This window comes from Bison bison, unplaced genomic scaffold (assembly GCF_000754665.1).
Source record: "Bison bison bison isolate TAMUID 2011002044 unplaced genomic scaffold, Bison_UMD1.0 scf7180017864383, whole genome shotgun sequence".
Classification (NCBI taxonomy): domain Eukaryota; kingdom Metazoa; phylum Chordata; class Mammalia; order Artiodactyla; family Bovidae; genus Bison; species Bison bison.
The window spans coordinates 4390576-4414718 of NW_011494955.1; the positions used below are offsets into that span (position 1 = coordinate 4390576).

Below are 24143 nucleotides of genomic sequence, written 5' to 3' on the forward strand. Positions count from 1 at the left end.
CGCCGCGGGGCGGTTTTCGCCTCTGAAGCCGCCTCCGCGGCCCAAGGCGAGAGCCCTCTGTCGAAGGTCTCGGGGTTGGGACGGGAGCCGTGGGGAGGGCAGCATGGCCTTGGCCTCCGCGCGTCGTCCGCCGAGCGCCGCCAGAGACCGGTTATCTTCGCCGAAGACCGTAGAGCGTGCCCGGCGCCCTCGGGGTGCGGGGCCCGGACCGCTCGCTGTTGGAGCAGAGCCAACCCTTACCATCCGGGAGCTTCCAGTCGAGTGGGCAGACATACGGTAGAATAATCATACACGAAGCAGTCATGGGAAGGTAGTGTGGAGTGACAGAACTCGTCTGTTTACCAACTGGACAGACATTCAAACCGAGAAAACGTTCTCTTCTATTTCCGCCTGTATCACAAAACTAAGCATGGTATTTCAGAGCGTCCACTTCGCCGTGGAGCATCCCGCTTGGTCTCTACTTTTATTGTAGATGTCAATGACTAGTTGTTTTGTCAACTTTTGAGGTGTAATGGGGTAATAATAGTCATCCGGATCCTTTCCGTTTCTGAGGCTTAATTCAGCATAAATTTGGCAAGCATCTTCGCCAAACTGTCCTCTTTTGTGATGTTTGTTTTATCATAGCAAAGTATATTTGCTTATGTTTGCAAAAATCATTTTATCCCGAAAATTTCATTATGAACAGATGTATACCTTTTTATTTAAATGCTGTTTTTACTATAGACTGTATAATATGCAGTTTTTCTCTGTCTCAATTAGAATCAGTACGGTGTTCTTAAAGCCGAATATGTGCTATTGAATTTGCGGTTAACTTTTAAGATTTGTCTGATACGTTTGTGCAGTCCTGCTATATCACCAGTAGGTGGTAGTGCCTTCAAAATGTTTTTTTCCCTTCACATGTCATCCCATTTATTTATATTGATACTACTGAATTTTCAGCTCTTAAAATAGGGTGTTCTCTTGTGCCTGAATTTTCCTGTTTCTAAAGCTGGGTTGAAGTAATTTTCTGAAGATATCTTGTTTGATAAGGTATTTGAAGATATCATTGTTTCCATCAGTTTTATGTAGGTAAACCCAACTAAACACGTTTTATTGCATAGTAGTAAGTGCAAGGTATTATTTTGGGAGTAGGATGTGGTCTTTGACTCCCTAGAGCTTGCCTTCTGGTAGGGAGACAGAAAACAGGTCATTTCAATTCTGTGATGAGTGCCATGAAAGGTAGAGGAAACTTGTGCCATGGGGATACAGCCAAAGCTTCTAGACTTCATCTAGACCAGTCTAAGGGAGGCAGGAAAGTTTCCCTGTAAGACTAACTCATAGGAATAGGTCACATGAGGAGGGATAGTGTTTCTGGCAGAGGAAACAGCATACATAAAAGCTGGAAGGTGAGAGAAAGCATCGCAGGCACATTGGAAGATCTGAAACAAAGTAAGTATGACTAATAGCAATTTTGAGGGGATATCATGAGTTGAGTTGTGGAAATGTTTAGCAATACACTTCTTGTCCTCAGACTTGTCCATCATCTACAGGTGGAGAAACTTAAGACCCGCTTCATAATACTGTATTTGTTGATGTTTACTGTTTTACCACATACCTGATGGTCTCTGCTGCACACAGAGCATACATTCACGAGATAGAGGCCCTGTTCTTAGGCACCTTGAGACTGAGGGAAACAGACATGTCAGTAAACAGAGTTTAGAAAGTTAAGTAACCTCATTATAAATAACAAGGTACAGTGGAACAAGGAAGGAAGGACCCAGAGCAGTTGGGTTTGGGATGAAACTTAAGTTTGCCAGGTGGATAAGTTGGGGAAGTGAAGGTATTCCTGGAAGAGGGGCAGTGTAGAATGAAAGAACATGGATTTGGGGTTAAAAGAGTTTGGCTTCAGATCTTAAATTCACATCTTAGGTGAGATCCATAGAAGCAATTTCTTTGAACCTCCATTTCCGTTCAGTTGAGTTCTGTAGGACAATTGTGTCCAACAGTTCGCGACCCCATGAACTGCAGCATGCCAGGCTTCCCTGTCCATCACGAACTCCTTGAGTCCACCCAAAGCCATGTCCATCGAGTTGGTGATGCCATCCAACCATCTCATCCTCTGTCATCCCCTTCTCCTCCTGCCCTCAAATGTTTCCCAGCGTCAGGGTCTTTTCCAATGAGTCAGCTCTTCGCATCAGGTGGCCAAAGTATTGGAGCTTGAGCTTCAACATCAGTCCTTCCAATGAACACCCAGGACTGATCTCCTTTAGGATGGACTGGTTGGATCTCCTTGCAGTCCAAGGGACTCTCAAGTCTTCTCCAACACCACAGTTCAAAAGCATCAATTCTTAGGCACTCAGCTTTATTTATAGTCCAACTCTCACGTCCCTACATGACCGCTGGAAAAACCATAGCCTTGACTAGACGGACGTTTGTTGACAAAGTAATGTCTCTGCTTTTGAATATACTGTCTAGGTTGGTCATAACTTTCCTTACAAAGAGTAAGAGTCTTTTAATTTCATGACTGCAGTCACCATCTGCAGTGATTTTGGAGCCCAGAAAAATAAAGTCAGCCACTGTTTCCCCATCTATTTGCCACGAAGTGATGGGACCGGATGCCATGATCTTTGTTTCCTGAATGTTGAGCTTTAAGCCAACTTTTTCACTCCTCTTTCACTTTCATCAAGAGGCTCTTTAGTTCTTCTTCACTTTCTACCATAAGGGTGGTGTCATCTGCCTATCTGAGGTTATTGATATTTCTCCCGGCAATCCTTGATTCCAGCTTGTGCTTCCTCCAACCCAGCGTTTCTCATGATGTACTCTGCATATAAGTTAGATAAGCAGGGTGACAATATACAGCCTTGATGTACTCCTTTTCCTATTTGGAACCAGTCTGTTGTTCCATGTCCAGTTTTAACTCTTGCTTCCTGACCTGCATATAGGTTTCTCAAGAGGCAGGTCAGGTGGTCTGGTATTCCCGTCTCTTTCAGAATTTTCCATAGTCTGTTGTGATCCACACAGTCAAAGGCTTTGGCATAGTCAGTAAAGCAGAAATAGATGTTTTTCTGGAACTCTCTTTATTTTTCGATGATCCAGCAGATGTTGGCAATTTGATCTCTGGTTCCTCTGCCTTTTCTAAAACCAGCTTGAACATCTGGAAGTTGACAGTTCATGTACTGCTGAAGCCTGGCTTGGAGAATTTTAAGTATTTACTAGCGTGTGAGTTGAGTACAGTTGTGCAGTAGTTTGAACATTCTTTGGCATTGCCTTTCTTTGGGATTGGAATGAAAACTGACCTTTTCCAGTCCTGTGGCCACTCTGAGTTTTCCAAATTTGCTGACATATTGAGTGCAGGACTTTCATGTCATCGTCTTTCAGGGTTTGAAATAGCTCCACTGGAATTCCATCACCTCCACTAGCTTTGCTTGTAGTGATGCTTCCTAAGGCCCACTTGACTTCACAGTCCAGGATGTTTGGCTCTGGGTGAGTGATCACACCATCATGATTATTTGGGTCATATGATAGTCTTATTCCTAGTTTTTCAAGAAATCTCCATACCGTTCTCCTTAGTGGCTGTATCAGTTTACATTCCAGCAGTGCAAGAGGGTTCCCTTTTCTCCACACCCTCTCCAGAATTTATTGTTTGTATATTTTTTGATGATGGCCTTTCTGACTGGTGTGAAGTGATAGCTCATTGTAGTTTTGACTTGCATTTCTCTAATAATCAGAGATGTTGAGCATTTTTTCATGTGCTTATTAGCCATTTGTGTGTCCTCTTTGGAGAAATGTCTGTTTAGGTCTGACCATTTTTTAATTGGGTTGTTTGCTTTTCTGATATTGAGCTGCTTGTATATTTTGGAGTTTAATCTTCTGTCAGTTGCTTCATTTGGTGGCTCAGAGGTTAAAGCAAGCGTCTGCTTCCAATGCGGGAGACCTGGGTTCAATCCCTGGGTCTGGAAGATACTCTGGGGAAGGAAATGGTAACCCACTCCAGTATTCTTGCCTGGAGAATCCCATGGACGGAGGAGCCTGGTAGGGTACAGCCCATGGGGTTGCAAAGAGTTGGACATGACTGAGCAACTTCACTTCACTCTCCTATTCTGAGGGTTGCCTTTTAATGTTGTTTATGGTTTCCTTTGCTGTGCAAAAGCTTTTAAGTTTAATTAGGTCCCATTTGTTTATTTTTGTTTTTATTTCCATTACTCTAGGAGGTGGTTCATAGAAAACCTTTTTATGATTTATGTCAGAGGGTGTTGTGCCTATGTTTTTCTCCAAAGTTTTATAGTTTCTGGTCTTACATTTAGGTCTTTAATCCATTTTGAGTTTATCTTTGTGTTGGTGTTAGGAAGTGTTCTAATTCCAGTCTTTTACATGTAGCTGTCCAGTTTTCCTAGCACTGCTTATTGAAGAGACTGTCTTTTCTTCATTGTATATTCTTGCCTCCTTTGCCAAAGATAAGGTGCCCATAGGTGCATGGGTTTATCTCTGGGCCTTCTTTGTTCTTCCATTGGTCTGTGTTTCTGTTTTTGTGCCAGTACCATACTTTCTTGATGATGGTAGCTTTGTCGTATAGTCTGAAGTCAAGAAGGTTGATTCCTCTAGCTCCATTATTCTTTCTCAAGATTGCTTTGGCTATTCGGGAACTTTTGTGTTTACCTATGAATTGTGAAATTTTTTGTTGCAGCTCTGTGAAAAATGCCATTGGTAATTTGGTAGAAGACTGCATTGAATCTGTTGATTTCTTTTGGTAATAGAGGCATTTTCACAGTGTTGACTCCTCATCCCCAGGAACATGGTATATCTCTCCATGGTTTGTGTTGGCTTTGATTTCTTTCATCAGTGTCTTAACAGCTTTCTGTATACAGCTCTTTTGTCTTCTTAGGTAAGTTTATCTTAACTATTTTATTCTCTTTGTTTTCTGCTCTATATTCTTGTGTTTTCTGAAATGGCATGTTTAAAAAGGCATTCTCAGTAGCAATAATATGTAGAAAGTATAAAATTCCATCTTTGATGCTATCTCTATGTTTAATCTGTGGGATTACTACTTCTCTTAGTGTAGATTAAAAATCACTGCACTCTTCCTAAAGAAGAGTCCATATGTAGCTTCAAAAGCAGTTCCAGAAACAACAGGGAAGCACCAGATGAACTTGTCAGAATTTTGAAGTAATCATAATAAAGTCAAATTGGAATAGTATTTGTATTAACATGATAGAAAAAGTTTATATGAAGAAATAATACAGGGTAATAGGGACAACACTAAGATCTGATGAGTGGACAAATAATATAAACAGAGCTCACGCAATTAATGGAGAATTTTAAAAATGTATGACAGTGTACCATTTTCCATCTATTGTGTTGTAATGACTTTAAAAAATTCCCATTGCTTTCTCATGTGCTTCTAGTGGACTACAGTTCTTTCAGAAAGCTTTAAATATTCATACTGCTTAACCAAGTAATTCTCCTTTTTAGAATATATCTTGTGGAAACGATTTTGTTATGTTTATTTTAATTTTTTAATCAATTGGGCTGCATGACTTGTGGGATCTTAGTTCCCTGACCAGGGATTGAACCTGGGCCCCAGCATTGAAAGTGCCAAATCCTAAACACAGGACCATCAGGGAATTCTCTCTCTTTAAAAATTCTTTGAATTATGGAAAAATACACATAAAATAAGATGTATCATAAGTATTTTGAAGTATGCAATTCAGTAGTGTTCAGTACATTACGTTGTTTTGCAGCCAATCTACAGAGCTTTTTCATACCATTAAACAACAACTCTCCATCTCTCCCTCCCATCCCTATTAACCACCATTCTTTGTTTCTATGGGTTTGATTATTCCTAAGTAACTTAAATATGTGAAAGCATTCAATATTTGTCTTTTGGGAACTGGTTTATTTCACTTAGCATTATGTCCTTAAAGTCCATTTATATTGTAGCATGTATCACAATTTCCTTCCTTTTTAAAGCCGAGTAATATACCATTGTGTACGTGTATCACATTTTGTTTATTCATTCATCCATTGATGAACATTTTAGTTGCTTCTGCCTTTTGGCTACTGTATACAGGGCTGTATTCTGCCATGTACAGGGCTGTACAAATATCTCTGTAAGACCCTGCTTTCAATTCTTTGGATAGAGGCACAAATATGGGATTGCTGGATCATATAGTAATTCTGTCTTTAATTTTTTGAGTTACTACCATGTTCTTCCTAGTGATTGCACCATTCTACATTCCCAACTACAGTGCACAAATGTTCAGTTTCCCCACATCCTTGCTAACCCTTGTTTTCTGTTTTTTAATAAATATTAGCCATCATAATGGATGTGAAGTGGTATCTTATTGTAGTTTTGATTTGTATTTCTCTAATACTTAATGAAATTGAGTATCTTTTCATTTTTTGCTGCCCAGCCTTTTCTCTTTTTATGTCTTTCAAAATGATTATAAAACCTATAAATTCTGCCTAAAACTTCTGCTGCTGCTGCTGCTAAGTCGCTTCAGTCGTGTCCGACTCTGTTCAACCCCATAGATGGAAGCCACCAGGCTCCTCCATCTCTGGGATTCTCCAGGCAAGAACACTGGAGTGGGTTGCCATTTCCTTCCCCAATGCAGGAAAGTGAAAAGTGACAGTGAAGTTGCTCAGTCGTGCCCGACTCGTAGCGACCCCATGGACTGCAGCCTACCAGGCTCCTCCGTCCATGGGATTTTCCAGGCAAGAGTACTGGAGTGGGGTGCCATTGCCTTCTCGCCTAAAACTTCTACCAGTCTCTAAGTAGTTCTACTTGACATATTCCATCTCTCATAACCCACTTATTCTCATTCTTATCCAGCCTACATGTCCTGCAGTTGATTAGATCATCTAGATCTTTAGAAAGTCCTTAGGTATGATTTCATTCATTTATTCTGTTCAACCTTTGCTCAATAAATTCTCTGTATTAAACTGTGTATCCAATTAGAAACTGTTCCCTAGACTGCAGAAAAGAATGCTTGTGTCCCTGCGTATCATACTTTTTAAAAAAACATTTACCTAATATTTAGTTTCAGTTGTATGTACTGAGTCTCGTTACTGCATGTAGGCTTTCTCTGTTGCTGACGGGTGTGGGCGGGGGCGCTGCTCTTCGTTATGGGCACAGGCTTCTTGCAGTGGCTTCTTGTTGCAGAGCAGAGCCCGGGATCCGTAGTGGTAGCACACGGGCCTAGTTGCTCCATGGCGTGTGCAGTCTTTCTAGACCGTGTCCGCTGCATTGGCAGGCGGATTCTTAATCACGGGACTTCCAGGGAAGTCCTGTCACACTTCTTGAGTGGGATAGCATTTGAAAACGTAGTCATAATAATTTATGTTTGTATACCATTTATTAAATTTAAACATGATCATATGGGTCAAAACTCAAAAAAAATTAAAAGAATATGCAAGGAAAATCTTTATTCTCTTTCTATACCATAGCTACCAGTTGTCTTCCATGGAGGCAACCAAGTTATATTCTATAGCACTTTTTATTTGCCATTTTAAAAGATTTTATCATTAGGTCACTATACACCCAAGAGCAGAGGTATAGGAACATGAGTCTGGATAAACTGAACTAAGCCTTTAGTTTTGTTTTGTTTCTTCAAAACAAAAAAGCTCTGTTTTATTCTTGTGAAAAAGTATGCATGTTAAGAAGAGAAACGTCACAAGATTTCTTGAAAATGAAGTTAGCATCTTTTAACTGATTTTTTTTTTTCTCCTTACAGTTGATTATGGAAGATTCTCACAAGAGTAACACTTCAGAGACAGCACCTCAATCTGGTTCCACAGTTCAGGCAGCTCATATTTCTCATATTGCTCAACAGGTAAGGCAGGAACCAGCCAAAATATTGAGCCAGTTAGCAATGTTTGTTATTGCAGATGAATCTGTTGTTTCAAGTCAATAATTACTAACATTCAAAAAAATAAGCAATAGAGAAAAACTAAAATGTTGAAATGTATGGAAGGAAGGAATATTTACATATGTTGTCAAGATGATTCAGTTTTATTATCTTTTCTACAAAATATACTTAGTGTTGTTTTAATATGTATGTATTTCTCAGAACTTGAGATACTGATAAATTTCATGTGGTACATGATTGTTAAAATATTTTTGCTTAATGGAAAATAGGTATATTCATTTGATAATTTAAATTGATATACATGTACATTGCAGAACTGATGATTTTTTTGCTTTAATTTTTAAGTTAAAAAAAAATTTTTTTTGGCTGCATGGTAGGCAGGATCCTTAGTTCCCCGATCACGGGTTGAACCAGTGCCCTGTGCAGTGGAAGCACAGAATTTTAACCACTGGTCCGCCAGAGAAGTCCCAAGAATTAATGATATTTTAAAAATTAGTTTATTTATTTTTGATTGTGTTGGGTCTTCATTGCTGCATGGGCCTTTCTCTAGTTGTGGAGATTTAGTGACTACTTAGGTTGTGGTTGGAGAAGGCAATGGCCACCCACTCCAGTACTCCTGCCTGGAAAATCCCATGGACAAAGGAGCTTGCTGGGCTGCAGTCCATGGGGTCGCAAAGAGTCGGACACGACTGAGCGACTTCACTTTCACTTTTCCCTTTCATGCGTTGGAGAAGGAAATGGCAACCCACTCCAATCTTCTTGCCTGGTGAATCCCAGGGATGGCAGAGCCTGTTGGGCTGCTATCTATGGGGTCGCACAGAGTCAGACACAACTGAAGCGACTTAGCAGCAGCAGTAGGTTGTGGTACATGAGCTTCTCATTGCAGTGGTTTCTCTTGTTGCAGAGCACAGGCTCTAGGGCGTGCAGGCTTCAGTTGGTACAGCTCATGGGCTCAGTAGTTGTAGCTGGTGGGCTCTAGAGCTCTGGCTTCAGTAATTGTGGTGCACAGGCTTAGTTGCCCCATGGCATATGGGATCTTCCCAGACCAGGGATTGAACCTGTGTCCTCTGCACTGGCACGCAGATTCTTATCCACTGTGTTTTTAAAATTTCAGATTGTCTGATCCATGCATCTTTCTTCATATACCTCCACCAAAACAACATGTGGCATATATTTAATGTAGCAGCAGATAAAGAGAATTCAGGCATTTTCTACTAACTCAAACATTAAGGAGATAACACAGAAATGTAAAACAATGTCATTTCTCTCACTAACCTTGGGGGGAAATATTTAGTTTTATTAATTAAAATATTATGTTAATGTGTAGTGGATTTATGATTGTTATTTTAAAATGAACTATCAAATATTTTTAAAATATCATTTAAATCTTAAATGTAAGTATTAGATGAAAAGCTGACATAAATGAAAGTTCCCCAATAATTTTTCAGAGTATAAAACAGATGAAAAAGTGGGAAAACTAAGCATCTAAAGGATTAATCCTTCAGGCTTGATTTATTCTTCTCTATTATTTGGCTATATCTGTGAAGAATAACAATATTGTCTCCATGTAGGGCTGGAAAAACAGTGATAGAGTTTTTCAGTTACCTTTCTGTTAGTAGAGCCTGTCACAGATGTTTTAATTCAGTTTACTTACTTACACATTTCAGTAATTTTGGTTAGATGTGAATGTTTTCCAAGTTTCCTTAGAAGCGCTTTTACAGAGATAGAATAAGTACACTTCTAGATCTTGAATAGTTTTATAGTGATTTTTAAAAATAATGACTTTGTATCCAAATTGTTGTTGCTTGCCTGCTTTATTAGACTTTAAATTCTGTGAGGAAAAAGTATCTAATACAGTAATTATTCAGTAATTCAGTATAAGGTGGGGATATAGCAGTGAACAAAGGTTTCAGTTCTCATGGAACAAATATTCTAGTATTGGAGAGAATAAAACATATTAGTTGGTAATATGTGCTGTGAGGCTGATAGAGCAGGATAGGAGGGATCAGTTCAGTTCAGTCGGTCAGTCGTGTCCGACTCTTTGTGACCCCATGAATTGCAGCACACCAGGCCTCCCTGTCTATCACCAACTCTCGGAGTTCACTCAAACTCATGTCCATCGAGTCGGTGATGCCATCCAGTCATCTCATCCTCTGTCGTCCCCTTCTCCTCCTGCCCCCAGTCGCTCCCAGCATCAGGGTCTTTTCCAGTGAGTCAACTCTTCACATGAGGTGGCCAAAGTACTGGAGTTTCAGCTTTAGCATCATTCCTTCCAAAGAACACCCAGGACTGATCTCCTTTAGGATGGACTGGTTGGATCTCCTTGCAGTCCAAGGGACTCTCAAGAGTCTTCTCCAACACCACAGTTCAAAAGCATCAATTCTTTGGCGCTCAGCTTTCTTCACAGTCCAACTCTCACATCCATACATGACCACTGGAAAAACCATAGCCTTGACTAGACGGACCTTTGTTGGCAAAGTAATGTCTCTGCTTTTGAATATGCTATCTAGGTTGATCGTAACTTTCCTTCCGAGGAGTAAGTATCTTTTAATTTCATGACTGCAGTCACCATCTGCAGTGATTTTGGAGCCCAAAAAAATGAAGTCTGACACTGTTTCCACTGTTTCCCCATCTATTTCCCATGAAGTGATGGAACCAGATGCCGTGATCTTCGTTTTCTGAATGTTGAGCTTTAAGCCAACTTTTTCACTCTCCTCTTAGGAGGGATAGGGGATTGTTAATGGGGATGGGGACTTGCCGTCTGATATAAGCTGGACAGAGATGTCCTATGTGTGGAAATATCTCTTTAATTATATGGACCAACAACTGTGAACTCAGAGACTGAACTGCATTTGGCATGGTTAAGGGATAGCAGGGCAGCCACTGTGGTGGGAGAGGCAGGTGACACAGGCGAGGTGGAGAGGTTGGGTTGGGAGGGAAGAATGCCAGATAACGCAGGCCTTGCATACTACTATAAGATGTTTGCCTTTTAATCTCGGTAAGATGAGGAACTTTTGGAGTAGTGTAAGTAAAAATGTAATCTGACTGATATTTTAATAGGATCATTCTCTCTGCTCTGTGGAGTAGAAGTAGGAAAACCAGTTAGGAGGCTGTTAAAGACACTAAACGTGCATGAAAGACAGTTGTGGCTCAGACTAAGGTGAACGCGGTGGTGGTGAGATAAAGGTAGACTCTGGGTGTAATTTGATTGTAAAGCCAACAGTGTTGCTTTGGGATTGGATGTGGGTTTAGAGGAAAAAGGAGTTAAGATTGACTCTACAGTTTTTGACTTGAATAACTGTAATAATGGAGTTGCCATTTATTGAGATGGACAATACTGGAACTTTTTCTTTGTTTTTGGTGGGATGTTGCAGGAATTTGGCTTTTGGGCATGTTGAGTTTATGGTACTATCTGTATTAGTTTTCTGTGTTGCAGAACAAATCACTACAAATACAGTGGCTTAAAACAACATGTATTGATTATCTCATAATTTCTGGAGGGTCAGGCACTTCTTAGTTGGGTTCTCTGCTTCAGAGTTTCACAAGCTTCATCAAGATGTTGGCTAGGGCTGCCTTTTTATCTGGAGACTAGGACAGAGAAGAATTCACTTCTAAGCTCACTCAGTTTGTTGGCAGCATTCATTTTGTTGCAGCTGTAGAACTGAGAACTTTTTTGACAGGCGTCCACCTTCAGTTCTTAGAGATCACCTGCAGTTTGCAACTCACAGTATGGCAGCTTGCTTCTTTAAGTTCAGCAAGAGAATTAGAATGAGTCAGCTGGCAAGACAGGGCCTTATATAACATAATCAGGGGTGATACCCTATTCCTTTGCTATAAAACGTGACGTAATCACAGGAAATAACATTCCACCATCTTTGCCTTATTCTGATGGCTAGAATGCATTGGAGAATGAAATGACAACCCACTCCAGTGTTCTTGCCTGGAGAATCCCAGGGACGGAGGGGCCTGGTGGGCTGCCGTCTATGGGGTCGCACAGAGTTGGACACGACTGAAGTGACTTAGCAGCAGAAGCAAGCTACAGATCCCTCTAACACCCACACAAAGGCATATACACCAGAATGTGGAGACCATGGGGGCCACCTTAGAATCTGTCTGGCAAATCATACAAGTAGACTTGTCCAGCAGGTAGTTGGATATATATGGTCTGGAGTCCAGAAGAGAGGTCCAGACTAGAAATATAAATTTAGAAGTTCTACATATATATATAGGTAATATTTGAACTCATGGAGTGATTTCTGGCTTCCTTTTAGGATGTAGAAAGCTGGAGAGCATATTGCTTCCACTGTGAAACAAGAATAAGCTATAGTAAATAAAAAATCATAACTTCTCTCAATGCATTAGAAGTGGGATGTGGGCATGGCTCACCTGTAGCAGAGCACAGGAAGAAAGTAGGGCTTTACTACGGGGGAAAAAAGAATTTAGCTAAATTTCTAATGAATTGCCAAAGTCTAAATGTTAGGCTAGCAAGGAATGACCCCTTGGGAGCTGCAAAACAAGGATAGGTAACACCCACTTTTAGGCTTTTCTCCAAGGACCTCCAAGAGTTGCTTATGAGAAAGATTAGGAAGCAAGGGATATAGAGAATACCTCTCTAGGTGGTACAGGCCTGCCTGGACCATTCATCCTTGTGGAAAAAAGCTTTAAGCAACCTGGGTAAGGGAATAAACCCAATTTTTCCATTATGGGTGGGAGAAGTGAAAAGAAAAAGAAAATCCATAAACCCTGAGGGAAGGGCAGAAAACTTTCCCAGGTTCAGATCATTAGTTTGCCTACTACTGGGAGAAAGCCTCACTTCCTGAGACTGAGACTTGTTCAGTTGCTAGGTCATGTCTGACTCCGCAACCCCATGGACTGCAGCACACCAGAACCAGACATCCCTGTCCTTCACTATCTCCCGGAGCTTACTCAAATTCATGTCCATCACATCGGTGATGCCATCCAACCATCTCATCCTCTGTCGTCCCCTTCTCCTCCTGCCCTCAGTCTTTCCCAACATCAGAGTCTTTTCCAATAAGTTGGCTCTTGGCATCAGGTGGCCAAAGAATTGGAGCTTCAGCATCAGTCCTTCCATTGAATATTCAGAATTTCCTTTAGGATTGACTCCTTTAGTTTGATCTCATTGGTGTCCAGGGGGCTCTCAAGATCTTCTCCAGCATCACAATTCAAAAGCATCAATTCTTTGACGCTCAGCCTTCTTTCTGGTCCAGCTTTCATATCTATATGAGACTACTGGAAAAACCACAGCTTTGACTATATGGATCTTTGTCTGCAGTGTGATGTCTGGTTTTTAATACGCCGTCTAGGTTTGTGATAGCTTTTTTTCCAAGGAGCAAGCGTCTTAATGGCTGCAGTCACTGTCCACAGTGATTTTTGGAGCCCAAGAAAATAAAATTTGTCACTGTTTCCACTTTTTCCTCCATCTATTCGCTATGCAGTGATGGGACTGAATGCCTTGATCTTAGTTTTTTGAATGTTGAGTTTGAAGCCAGCCTTTTCACTTTCTCACTTTCATCAAGAGGCTCTTTAGTTCCTCTTTGCTTTCTGCCATTAGAGTGGTATCATCTGCATATCTGAGGTTTTTGATATTTCTCCTGGCAGTCTTGATTCCACCTTGTGATGTGTCCAGCCTGGCATTTCGAATGATGTATTCTGCATATAAGTTAAATAAGCAGGGTGACAAGTATACAGCCTTCACGTACTCCTTTTCCAATTTTGAACAGGTCAGTTGAGACTAGGCCAGGATAACAGAGAACTTCCCCATCTGCCCCCATTCCTCCAAGCACGTAAAGCAACAGCAGTCTATCCCCTACCCTTGGGGAGTGCTAAGAGTTTAGAGAGACACTGGGTCAGGTGTACAGAGAAAGCCTAAAGCTGAGGGTGGAGCAAGAACATTGAGAAAAACCCTCTGGCAAACCAGACCCCACCCTAAGCAGGTCTCAGCAGAGGAATTTGGAGCTGGTAGTGCACTTAAAGGGAAGCCAGTGTCTCAGAGGTAAAGAATCTGCCTGCAGTGCAGGAGCCACAAGAGATGCCGGTGATCCCTGGGTCTGGAAGATTGCTTGGAGAAGGAAATGGCAACCCACTCCAGTATTCTTGTGCGGAAAATCCTGTGGACAGGAGCCCAGTGGGCTACAGTCCAGAGGGTCTCAAAGAGTCGGACAGGACTGAGCGACTAAACACAGAAAGTGTACTTAAGGTAATCATAACAGAACCCAAGCGCCTGAATGGGGGTTTCAACTCCTGAATGGATTGACTCATCCCGCCCCCCACCATCACCTCCACTAAAAGCTTAGTAAAAGGGTGCCTATTTTTAGGCATAAATACTGTTTCCTCAGTCTCTACTCTCCTTACACATGATGTCCTTACACATGAAGCACATACAAAAAAGCAGGGGGAAAAAAAAAATCACCCACCGTCAGAAGTAAAAATGATCAGTAGACTCAGGGTGACTCAGTTGTTAGAAATATCAGATAGTGAATTTAAAATAACAATAATATATTAGAGGTTCTAGTAGAAAAGGTGGAGAACATGTATGAACACAAGGTAAATTTCAGCAGAGGAATAGAAACTATGCAAGAGTCAAATGGAAATGCTAGAAATAACAATTGTGAAACAGAAGAAGTATGTGTTAGGGTTTATTCATGCGCCTGACACAACTGAGGAAAGAATCCATAAACTGAGGATAGACCAACAGAAGTTTTCCAGAGAGGAAACAGAGCAAAGGGAAAAGGAAAACAGAGCACCTGAGGTCCGTGCCGCAGTATCTCGAGGTTACTGGGCTTGAGTGTAGTCAGAGATGAAATCAATGGATTTGATTCTGGGACTCCCAACATTTGGGATTTGGGGAGATTGAAATGGGATGGCCAAAGTGGGGGGAAAAAAATCAAGAGAGATTAGGATTTTGGAAATTAAGAATGAGGTGATGGTCAGCTATGTAAGTTGCTGCTGGTACGTCAGATGAGGAGTAACAATAACTATTAATGTAGTTGATTTTCACTTTTCAAGGATTCTGTATTTGCAAATTTACCTACTTAGTAAAATTTGTTTGTAAGCCCCAAATCAGTATGTACTTTTATGGTCATTAGTGGACATGTGTGTTGTAGTGAACAATATGAGTCACTTTCTCAGTTGAGGCTGAATAACGGCAGTATTTTGTCTTACATTAGCTCTCATACTATAAACTGTTCTCTGTGTGGTCTAGTTATTGCTGTGTTTTTCACATTACTGCGCTTTTTGTTGGTGATTTTGCTGTTTAAAATGGGTTCTAAGCCTAGACCTTACGTGTTAAGTGCAAGAAGGTTGTGATGTACCTTGTGTAGAAAATAAATGTGTTCGATAAGTTTCATTCAGGTATGATTTGTAGTGCTGTTGACTGTAAGTTCGGTGTTAATGAATACTGTCTTCCAGACTGCTACAGTAAAGCTGATATTGCAATAAAGCCCAAGTCACACAAAGTTTTTGGTGTCCCAGCACATTTAAAAGTTATGTTTATAATGTATTGTAGTCTGTTAAAATGTGCCTTAGCATTCTGTTTAAATAGAGAACATACTTTAATTAAAAAAATACTTCATTGTGGGAATTCCTTGGTGGTCCAGTGCTTAGGTAGGTTAGGTAGATTGGGGATGAGCTATTCTGAAAGTTTTCTTTTGATACATTGTTTTTCAGTCAAATAAAACATTTTGAGAACATAGGTAGACTAGGGATATGCAGTAGGATTGTTGGAAAGCATTAACAGTCCACTTGAGGCTAGTGATCATGAACTTAAAGTGAGACCATTAAGTTCAGTATGTGTTTTTTCTCCAGTTGGATTCAGATACTTACTTGTGTACCAGTTACAGGCATAGAGTATGTGAGTTAGCAGGTTGCTGTTTAGTCCAGAGACTACAGCAAAGCAAGAAAAGACAAGGACATTGAAGGTGTATGTGACACAGTGATAATAATGCTGGACCTTGAAGTTGAAGCTGTGTAAGGAAGAAGTGGGTACTTGATGGAGTCGAAAGCAGGGAAAAGATGCAAGGGATTATAGGTTTCTGTGGAGTCCAAGGATTGTCGAGATTCCAAGTCGTAGAGTTAATGAAGGCAGAAAGCGAAGAAGAATTAAAGAGCCTCTTGATGAAAGTGGAAGAGGAGAGTGAAAAAGTTGGCTTAAAGATCAACATTCAGAAAACTTAAGATCATGGCATCTGGTCCCATCACTTCATGGCAAATAGGTGGGGAAACGATGGAAACAGTGAGAGACTGTATTTTGGGGGGCTCCAAAATGACTGCAGATGGTGACTGCAGCCATGAAATTAAAAGACGCTTGCTCCTTGGAAGAAAAGTTATAACCAACCTAGCCAGCGTATTAAAAAGCAGAGACATTACCAACAAAGGTCCGTCTAGTCAAAGCCATGGTTTTTCCAGTAGTCGTGTATGGATTTAAGAGTTGGACTATGTTAAAGAAAGTTGAGTGTCGAAGAATTGATGCTTTTGAACTGTGCTGTTGGAAAAGACTCTTGATAAGAGTCCCTTGAACAGCAAGGAGATCCAACCAATCCTTACTAAAGGAAATCAGCCCTGAATATTCATTGCTGAAGCTGAAACTCCAGTACTTTGGCCACCTGATGCGAAAAACTGACTCACTGGAAATAATACCCTGATGCTGGGAAAGATTGAAGGCAGGAGGAGAAGGGGCCGACAGAGGATGAGATGGTTGGATGGCATCACCGCCTCAATGGACATGAGTTTGAGTAGGCTACGGGAGTTGGTGGTGGACAGGGAAGCCTGGCGTCCTGCAGTCCATGGGGTTGCAGAGTCGGACACGACTCCGCAACTGAACTGAACTGATGAGGAGAGACGTGGTGTTCTCCAGAGGAGAGCAGAGGTTCATTTATGGCAAAAAGGTGAAGGGGAAGGGCTCAGTCCTTGGTGAGTTTCATTTAATTACAAAATATACATAGATTGAGAAGCAGCCTTGTTTAAGACCTGGTTTGAATCCTGGTTTTGTCATTTAGTGACTCTGGAACATTGGCTTGAGTCAACTTATTTAGACGTGATGTTCAGCACCTGGAAATTAAGGCATCGTATGTGGTGATTTCTAAGGTCTTTTTCAGCTCATTAATTTCAGTAATTCTCATGCTGTAGAGAATTCTCATACTGTAGAGAAATTTGTGTACTTTAACCATGTGTGAATGGGGAAGCAATGACCGTAGTAACAGCTGACATGTATTGAGTCTCCACTGTGTGCCTAGTGTATTCTAAACATGTTTTAACACCTTCAAACCTCTTATCAACCTATAATCCCCATTTTAGAGGTTCTTACAACTATTAAGGCTAGAGATATAATTTGAATTCCAGCAGTTTGACTTCCCACACAGCTTGGGTTTCCTGGGTAGCAGACAGGACATTAGCAGGCAGGAAGTTTATTAGGAAGACTTTTGGGATTACCACCTGTGGAAGGGAAAGAAAGAAGTAGAAGGAAGCAGGATTGGGCAGAGGGAAAAGTTGGACTTTGATTCAGTCTCACTGAGGACCTCAGTGGGGATCTTTGAAGCTCAGATTGCTCTTCAGAATTGGGGTAAGGAACCAGCCAGGCCTTTTTATTCCTGCATGTACCACCAAGCATTGTGTCGTGACTGATCTGGGAAGGGGTATGTGTGACCTCAGGCAAGGTGACTCTAATCAGCCAGGGCTTTTCCAAAGGGGGCTGACCCCTGTCAGTAGCTGTCCTCCAGTAGCTGGGGAGTAAGGCTTTTACTGGAGAAAGGGATCGGCTGTTGTATCATGGTGTCTGTTACAACTGCAGACTTTATAATCACCACAGTTGTTTGTTGGCTCCAGGCAATGGATGAGGATAAATGAGGCTAATTTAAGAAATTCCAAATAAGCTTGGCTCCAGAACATTTTTAAAACTGATTGATTTTCATTCCATTCGTATTTTTGACATGAGAACTTGACCCAAGGAGGGATAAGCTAAGAGTGTGTGTGTACGTGTGCACAGCAGTGTTTTTGGTAATCCTTTCTTACCTGGAGGTTCTCTGTCTAATGTCTTGGATGTTCTCAGTCATCTGGATTTTACTTTTCAGGAAAGAAAGAACTCTTCTATAGAGAGTTAGAAATCTAAGTTTACTTAGGTGTTTCCAGTATGGATGGTATGGGAACTAGAAGGGTAACTTTCCTTTTTCATTTGCTTAAATAGGGTCTTTCACAGAGCTGAAAGTTTTAAATTTTGATTAGGTTCAGTTTATAAATTTTTCCTTTTATGGACTGTGCTGACTCTAAGAACTCTTTGCTTAGTCCTAAATTTCAAAGACTTTCCCCCCATTTTCTCCTAAAGTTTTATAGTATTATATTTCACATTTAAGTCCATGATTCATTTTAAGATAATTTTTGTATAGATTTGAGGGGTTTTGTTTTCTGCTCGCCTATGTATGTACATTGCTATAGCACTGTTTGTTGAAGAGAGTCCCCTCCTCCACTGAATTGCTTTTGCCCTTTTATCCAAAATCGTTCGGGGATATTTGTCTGTTTCCAAGTTCTCTGCTGCGCTCCTTCCGCTGATCTGTGTGTCTGTCCCTGCCTCGGTGCCGCGCTGTCTTGTGTACCGTGTGTAGTGAGCCTTAACATTGCGAAGATGACTCCTCCCATTTCATTCTTTTTCAAAATTGTTTTGGCTATTTTAGGTCCTTTTCCTTACAGATTTTAGGAGAAGCTTGTCTGTGTCTGAACATGTAGATCAGTTGGGGAGAACTGACGTCTTATTCCCATATCTGTTTTGTTAGTCTTACAGCTAAGTATTTTATTTTCCTTAGAGCAGTTATAAATAGTATTGCATATTTTCTTTAGAGCTGGTGTAGGTGATATTGTATTAATTTTAGATTTCATTTATTGTAAGGACATAGAAGTGCAGTTGATTTTGGTTATTGATCTTGACCATGCAACATTGCTGAACACACTTATTCTAGGAGGGATGATTTTGGTGTTTTCATTTGTTTTTAATATTTCTTAGGATTTTGTATGTTCAGTAGTGTCAGCTGCAAATAGAGTTGGTTTTATTTCTTGTTTTCCAATCTGTATGCATTTTGTTTCTTTTTCTTGTGTTATTGTAATGGCTAGAGCTTCCAGAATTTTCTTGAATAGAGTGATGAAATGGACATCCTTTCTTTTCCCAGTTTCAAATGGAAAGCATTCATTTTTTATCATTAAATCTGACATTAGCTGTGTAAGTTTTTATAGATCCTGTTTGTGAGTTTGAGGAGGTTCCCTTCTAAGTTTTCCGAGATTTTTTTTTTTTTTTTCCCCCATGAAATGATATTAAATCTGTCAGATGCTTCAGATGCTTTTTCTGTATCAGGTAGTGTGATCAGATGATTTTACAACTGGAAGTTTGTACCTCTTGATCCCCTTCATTTATTTCGCCCAACATTAATTCCCCTCCTTTCTGGAAAATCTGTTTGTTCTCTGTGTATGTGAGTGTATATCTTTTGTTTGTTCATTTAAAAAAAAATAGATTCCATATATAAGTAAAACTATATAGTGCTTGTTTTTCTCTGTCCCACTTATTTCACATAGCGTAATACCCTCTAGATGCATCCAGTTCAGTTCAGTCACTCAGTCGTGTCTGACTCTTTGTGACCCCATGGACTGCAGCATGTCAGGCTTCCCTGTCCATCACCAGCTCCCGGAGCTTACTCAAACTCATGTCCATCGAGTCAATGGTACCGTGCAACCATCTCATCCTCTGTCATCCCCTTCTCCTGCCTAAATCTTCCCAGCATCAGGGTCTTTTCCATGTTGTTGCAGATCACAAGATTTCCTTCTTTTTATGGCTGAGTAATATTCCATTGTTCATCATCTTTATCCATTCATTTATTGAAGGACACGTAGGTTGCTTCCATATCTTGGCTACTGTAAATAATGCTGCCATCAACATAGAGGTGCTTATACCTTTTAATTTACTTTTGGACGGTGCTGGGTCTTTGTTGCTGTGCTCTGGTTTTCCCTAGCTGTGGTGAGTGGGGGCTCCTCTTCGTTGCGGTTCCTGAGCTTCTCATTGCAGTGGCTTTTCTTGTTGTGGAGCATGGGCTGTAGAGCACCTAGGCTTCGGTAGTTGTGGCACATGGGCTTAGTTGCCTGCAGCCTGTGGAATCTTCCCCCACCAATGATCGAACCTGTGTCCCCTGTAGTGGCAGGTGGATTCTTAACCACTGGACCACCAGGGAAGTACACATACATCTTTTTGAACTAGTGTTTTGTTTTTTTTGGTAAATACCCAGAAGTGGAATTGCTGGGTCCTATGGTAGTTCTATTTTTAATTTTTGAGGAATCACTATACTGCTTTCCATTGTGTTTGGACCAGTTTACATTCTCAGCAGTGCATGAAGATTTCCCTTTTCCTCACATGCTTACCAACATTCATTTATTGTTGTTTGTTGTCTTTTTGATGATAGCCATTCTGACAGATGGTGAGGTGATATCTCATTGTGGTTTTGGTTTACATTTCCCTAGAGATAAGTGACATTGAGCATCTTTTCATGTGTCTGTTGGCCACGTGTGTGTCTTTTTTAGAAAAATGTCTATTCTGGTCTTCTGCCTATTTTAACATTTGGATTGTTTGGGGGGTTTTGGTGTTAAGTTATTTTGTGTTCTTTTTGTATTTTGGATATTAACCTTTTATTGGATATATCATTTGCAAATATCTCCTCCCATTTAGTAGGTTGCCTTTTTTTGTTGTTGAGATTATCTTTCACTGTGCTAAAAGTATTTAAGCTTGATGTAGTACCATTTGTTTATTTTTGCTTTTTGTTGCCCTTGTCTGAGGAAGCAGATTCAGAAAAATATTACTAAGACCAGTGTCCAACGTCTACTGTCTCTTTCCCTGTAGAAGTTTTATGGTTTCAGATCTTGCACTTAAGTCTAATCTTTTTTTTTTAATTTTTATCTGTGTATAAGAAACTGGTTCACTTGTATTCTTTCATTTTGAAAGCAGATTAAGAGTTATGAACAGCTCAGATTTTCTCATCATCTACCCATTCATTTTGCACAGTGTAAAATAAGATTTTGTTATAAGGGGATTACTCTTAGCTTCAAAAAGTATTAGAAAATGTGTAAAGAATAGCTAATTTCTTCAGTGGGATGTGAGAGTAGATATAAGTTACAAATATGCTAAAATAAAATTTTACCTATAGTAGACATTTTCGGATAATTTAGATACATCATTTTATCATAACAACTGTTTATAGTGTTAATACTCTGGACTTGGCCTAATGAACTGTTGGATTATAGTCCAAAATTATATAAAGTAATATGACTGAACTAATAGACCAAAGGTGCATAATTTAAGTTAATCAGTATATATGGAGGGACTTTAACATGAGAAGTCTCACTTAACAGTCTATGGTAAGAAATTAATGTTCCTCAGAATAGAACATTCTATCAGAACAAAATGTTCTGATTTATATCTGAAGTATAGTAGTAGCAAAATAGTTATTGTAATGTGTTAAGGTAGACTTGGTGAGGTCACTGAAGATGTCCAAATGTTGGAAACCCAAGAGGTCTTGAGTATATGTGAGCTTTTTCAAAGGAAATATGAGTAGCTTTTTCAAAGGAAATCTGAGTACACACAATAGCATTTTCTGTTGATGAAAAATATGAGTACACACAAATAGCATTTCCTGTTGATGAAAAGACCAAGAGGTCTTGAGTATATGTGAGCTTTTTCAAAGGAAATATGAGTACACACAGTAGCATTTTCTGTTGATGAAAAGAGGTTTTTGTAGTAAGAGGACTAAGAACAACAATTACACCTTAGAAGAAAACTCAGTACATTATATCATACACAACTATTTAGAGGAACGGTGACCAGCAAATTTCTGTCCTTAGGGTTATTAAGACTCCAACTTTGTTGAATTCATTTAAAAAAAAAAAAAAAATACTGAGTTTCAGAGAATTCCCTGGCGATTCAGTAGTTAGGATGCCTTGCTTCCACTGTCAGGGGCACAGGTTCAGTCCCTGGTCAGGAAACTAAGATAACAGCCTTTTTGTGTGTGTAGCACAGACAAAAACAAAACAAAACTGAGTTTGTATTTCAGAACTTTCATGTTGAGTGCATTTTGCTAAGTAATGATATAATTTGGAGTACCCTTTTTTTTTTGGTAGCTACGTGTTTTGGCTTGTGAGATCTAGTTCCCCGATCAGGGATTGAACCCAGGCCTTGGCAGTGAAAGTGCTGAGTCCTAATCATCAGACCACCAGGGAATTACCTGTTTTTTTCTTGAGAAGCAATTCTGTGGTTTCTTGATATATCTTCTAATGAAGTAATAGAACTCAATTTTGGTCACAAAATTAATAATTCCAAAACTAATTTGCAGTAAACTTTGCTATCACATAATCCATGGTAAGCTTTCAAAAATGTTTAGTGTGCTTTTGAAAAGAAGGTATATTCTGCATTTGAATGCAGAGTTCTATATTTATTAGGTCAGCTTAGGTTGTGTTGTTAAACCTTGTATGGCTTTATCACTTTTTGTTGATTCTTTGATTTGAGAGCACTGCATTTAATCTTCCATTGTAGTTGTATATTGTGATTGAAAGTGTGCTGTGAGGCTGTTTTAAATGAATGTAGATTTTAAAAGTATATTCCTGGAGAATTACCCCTTTTGTGTCTTTATTTCTAGAAAAAACTTTGACCTTAAATTATGATTTGATACTAATTTTAGTATCTTAATGGCAATCTTTTTTCCTGCATCTCTACTTTCAGTCTTTCTGTGTCTTTAAGTTAGGTTTTAGGTGTATCTCTTGTTAATGCTATATAACTGGATTAAAAAAAAAAAAGATCTCTCCTAGACGTTTTCCCCCTCAGTTTTTAGGTATTATAAATTACACTTAACGAATACGCTTGTACATATCTGCTGCATACGGGTTGGTATGCAGATATTTAGTTATATTCAATTCATTTCAGTTCAGTCGCTCAGTCATGTCTGACTCTTTGCGACCCCGTGAATAGCGGCACGCCAGGCCTCCCTGTCCATCACCGACTCCGGGAGTTCACTCAAACTCATGTCCATCGAGTCGGTGATGCCATCCAGCCATCTCATCCTCTGTCGTCCCCTTCTCCTCCTGCCCCCAATCCCTCCCAGCATCAGAGTCTTTTCCAATAAGACAGCTCTTCGCATGAGGTGGCCAAAGTATTGGAGTTTCAGCTTTAGCATCAGTCCTTCCAATGAACACCCAGGACTGATCTCCTTCCGAATGGACTGGTTGGATCTCCTTGAAGTTCAAGGGACTCTCAAGAGTCTTCTCCAACACCACAGTTCAAAAACATCAATTCTTTGGCGCTCAACTTTCTTCACAGTCCAACTCTCACATCCATACATGACCACTGGAAAAACCATAGCCTTGACTAGACGGACCTATGTTGGCAAAGTAATGTCTCTGCTTTTGAATATGCTATCTAGGTTGATCGTAACTTTCCTTCCAAGGAGTAAGCATCTTTTAATTTCATGACTGCAGTCACCATCTGCAGTGATTTTTGGAGCCCAGAAATATTTGGGCTTTGCTGTTTCCCCATCTATTTCCCATGAACTGATGGGACCAGATGCCATGATCTTAGTTTTCTGAATGTTGAGCTTTAAGCCAACGTTTTCACTCTCCTCTTTCACTTTCATCAAGACGCTTTTTAGTTCTCTTCACTTTCTGCCATAAGGGTGGTGTCATCTGCATATCTGAGGTTATTGATATTTCTCCCAGCAGTCTTGATTCCAGCTTGTGCTTCCTCCAGCTCAGCATTTCTCATGATGTATTCTGCATATAAGTTAGATAAGCTGGGTGACAATATACAGCCTTGATGTACTCCTTTTCCTATTTGGAACCAGTCTATTGTTCCATCTCCAGTTTTAACTGTTGCTTCCTGACCTGCATACAGGTTTCTCAAGAGGCAGGTCAGGTGGTCTCATATTCCCATCTCTTGAAGAATTTTCCACAGTTTATTGTGATCCACACAGTCAAAGGCTTTGGCATAGTCAATAAAGCAGAAATAGATATTTTTCTGGAACTCTCGTGCTTTTTATATGATCCAGCGGATGTTGGCAATTTGATCTCTGGTTCCTCTGCTTTTTCTAAAACCAGCTTGAACATCAGGAAGTTCACGGTTCACGTATTGCTGAAGCCCGGCTTGGAGAATTTTGAGCATTACTTTACTAGCGTGTGAGATGAGTGCAATTGTGCGGTCGTTTGAGCATTCTTTGGCATTGCCTTTCTTTGGGATTGGAATGAAAACTGCCCTTTTCCAGTCCTGTGGCCACT

The 24143-nt window shown here is 40.2% G+C and overlaps 1 protein-coding gene and 1 non-coding gene across 7 annotated transcripts in view; one reads left to right on the forward strand and one right to left on the reverse strand.

Moving 5' to 3' along the window:
• ATF1 (activating transcription factor 1) overlaps positions 1–24143 on the forward strand; it is a 66192-nt gene that overhangs the window by 1701 nt on the left and 40348 nt on the right. For 2 of the 6 annotated variants that reach the window (XM_010857821.1, XM_010857816.1), the window contains exon 2: positions 7710–7808. In XM_010857821.1, the coding sequence (XP_010856123.1) occupies positions 7716–7808 (93 nt within the window). In that variant the 5' untranslated portion in view covers positions 7710–7715. The other 4 variants (XM_010857820.1, XM_010857817.1, XM_010857818.1 and 1 more) reach the window with 4 other exon arrangements.
• Positions 5529–5600, reverse strand: TRNAE-UUC. Its single transcript has one exon. It is a non-coding gene; the product is annotated as a tRNA-Glu (tRNA).